Here is a 2,523-nt window from a genome sequence, read left to right as displayed (position 1 = left end):
CCATACCCCCCACCCCCTTCACCCACCTTTTCCTCCCCTCTCCCAAACCCCACCGTTCAGACGTCAGTAAATCTGTAATTCTCGCCTCGCTTGCTTCAACAGAGCCCATATGTTCTGATTACGCGATCCCCTGAAGGAGAAGAGTCCGAGTTCAATCAAGGGACGTCGCGATTGCCGTTAGTCCGCTCGCCATTGGTCAAGAGCTGAGATTACGCAGCGTTTAGAGGTGGCCAAGAATTGTTTTTAGACGCGCAAGTTCTTCAGCATGGCAGATCCAGTCGGCCATTCGCCAGGGGGCGAGGGTTCAACAACTACTAATACGATCAGCAATCACGAAACACCTGCAAGTCCTAGGCCCAGAACGAGTAGAACTGGCAGAGAGGAAAGACGCCATAAGTACAACCAGGAGAATCATCAGCAGTCTGGGTCTGTTGAGCGAAAACGACATAATCAAGAAGGTGGCGTTGGTGACAAGGGTCAGAAGAGAAGCAGCGGCTCGCAGTCTTCCTCGACTTCTCCTTCCCCTGGGTACAGAAGAGTTGTCATCGTAGGTTTCGACAACAGCGACAGGAACGAGAATCGAAAGAGCATCGGCTCCGCTACAGATAAAGTGGCCGTCGAACGGCGTGCTTTCGGACCGTGGCTCAAACCGGACCCGCTCCGACAGCAGAAGCTTGTCGAACGTCTTGCCCCCCATAAAATCCCCGCTCGCCCCGACCCGAGATTCGACTCGTGGGTTAACCACTTTCAGTACTACGAGAACATCGGCGTGGACGTCAAAAGGAGAAGATCGGCCAACAACAGTCCGTCTCGACCGCAGACCTCACCCCAGTCCGGAGGCGGAGGCACCGCCAACGGTTTCCACGACAACCAGAACGGTTACCATAGCGACGGTAACGGTTTGTACCTCACCCAATATCATCGCCTGCTCATCAAGCGTCCGCGCACGACGCGTGGGACTCTGAGGGATAGAGACGGCGGCGGCGGGGGCGACAGCAACAACAACAACAACCACAACAGCAACAGCAACAGCATGAACAGCAGCAACAGCGACAACGCGTTCGAGGAGGTGCCGGCGAGCACACGAGAAGCCTACTCCAGAGGGCCAGGCGACAGGAAGCTGGCGTCCTCCAGACATTCCCACAGCTCCGGCTTCCCCAGGGGAGCTCACAACAGGGGAGGTTCTGAGTCTGACAGCAGTCGGGTGAGTCGGGCTTTATGTTTGGTTTTTGTTTTGTTTTGTTTGGGGTTTTTTCGTTTTATTTTGTGCAATGCTTTGTTTTTGCACTTTCTTTCCTATAAAACGTGGATCGTCTTTATCCCCCTTCCTTCTTTTTTGTGTTTGTTACTCTCTTGTTGTAACACCTCTAATCTTCGGCACTTATGTTATATGGCCTTATTGTGTTGCAAGTACCGTAAAACTCTTACTGAAACTAACTTTCCTTTGTTTTGTTACTGTTTTTGTTGAATTTTTGTCCAGTGTCCCTTTTTCCGGGGCCCTTGCCACGAGCTACCTTTTTTCGTATTACACAACCATTTACTATATGAGAATGTCAGAGCAGAGTGATTAATTGGTCGCGGACTAACCCAGATTTCGGAGGTTTTCAGAAATCTTCACCTATACCAAAACTGTGAATTGTCGTCATGCCTTACCTGAGAAGTTTGGTTTTGTTGGTGTGTATATTGTTTGGTTTTAGAGAAAACTCTCCATGTCTTTTAAAGAAACTGAACAAGGGGAAAAAACTTTACCTTCGATTTTCTCAAAACAGCATTTTTCAGGATAGCCCCCTTAAAACTTGTGCTTAAAAGAGACGAATTGTTTTCTTGATTTTTGCTTAACCATACTAATAATGTGTTACTTTTTCGGGTGGCACATTAATGATTTTGCGGGAAAAAATTAATGTAATGTTTTGTTGTTTCTTTTGTAGTTTGGTTGGTTTTTGCTTTGGTTTTTTCCCCAAACGACATAATTTAGATCATTTAAGCTACGTCGAACCTGCATGTCAGGGACTACCCGGTCTAAACGTAATGCAACTTTCAAGAAAAAAAGACCGAGATTCCCGATAAAAATTCTCCTCGCACAGAAAACGAACCCGGGTCTCCTGCATGCGACAGACAAGCTGCTAACTACGACACCACCGACGCTGGTTTAATGATATTCTTTGTGTCAGAAAGCCATTGGAAATGAGAATGTGAGTCCTGAGTAGAAAAAACAAAACAATAAAATGTTAACACTAAAAGAAAACAGGTGGATATGGCTGATTGAATTTAATATATGTGAGGCAGCGTGGTGGAATCAGGCTCTCGTCAAAATAATCAAAGTGAAGAAACTGGCATTTTTCCGCAGGTTTGTAAATTTTTATCAAAGTTTTGTTTTTTGTGCTCAACGCCTTTTATGGCCATTGAAGAACTCATTTCTGTGAGGATTTTTACTGAAAAACGTTGATTAAAGGCACAATAGATGTAAATTTTCAGTCACCATGGACTTTTAAGCTAAGGAATTAACTAATCTTTGGCGGCCAT

The 2,523-nt window shown here is 46.2% G+C and overlaps 1 protein-coding gene across 1 annotated transcript in view; it reads left to right on the top strand.

The window, feature by feature from the left end:
• Window positions 1-105: 105 nt before the first annotated feature.
• The window catches only part of LOC101846285 (uncharacterized protein DDB_G0283697), a 12,115-nt gene continuing 9,697 nt past the window's right edge, over window positions 106-2,523 (top strand). The window contains exon 1 of the mRNA XM_005098297.2: window positions 106-1,204. Within this exon, the coding sequence (XP_005098354.2) occupies window positions 266-1,204 (939 nt within the window). The 5' untranslated portion in view covers window positions 106-265. The remainder of the gene's footprint in view (window positions 1,205-2,523) is intronic.

The sequence above is a fragment of the Aplysia californica genome, unplaced genomic scaffold (genome assembly GCF_000002075.1).
Source record: "Aplysia californica isolate F4 #8 unplaced genomic scaffold, AplCal3.0 scaffold00178, whole genome shotgun sequence".
NCBI classification, from domain to species: Eukaryota; Metazoa; Mollusca; class Gastropoda; order Aplysiida; family Aplysiidae; genus Aplysia; species Aplysia californica.
Note: the sequence above shows the minus strand (reverse complement) of the source record. Positions and strands in the feature narration are given on the sequence as shown.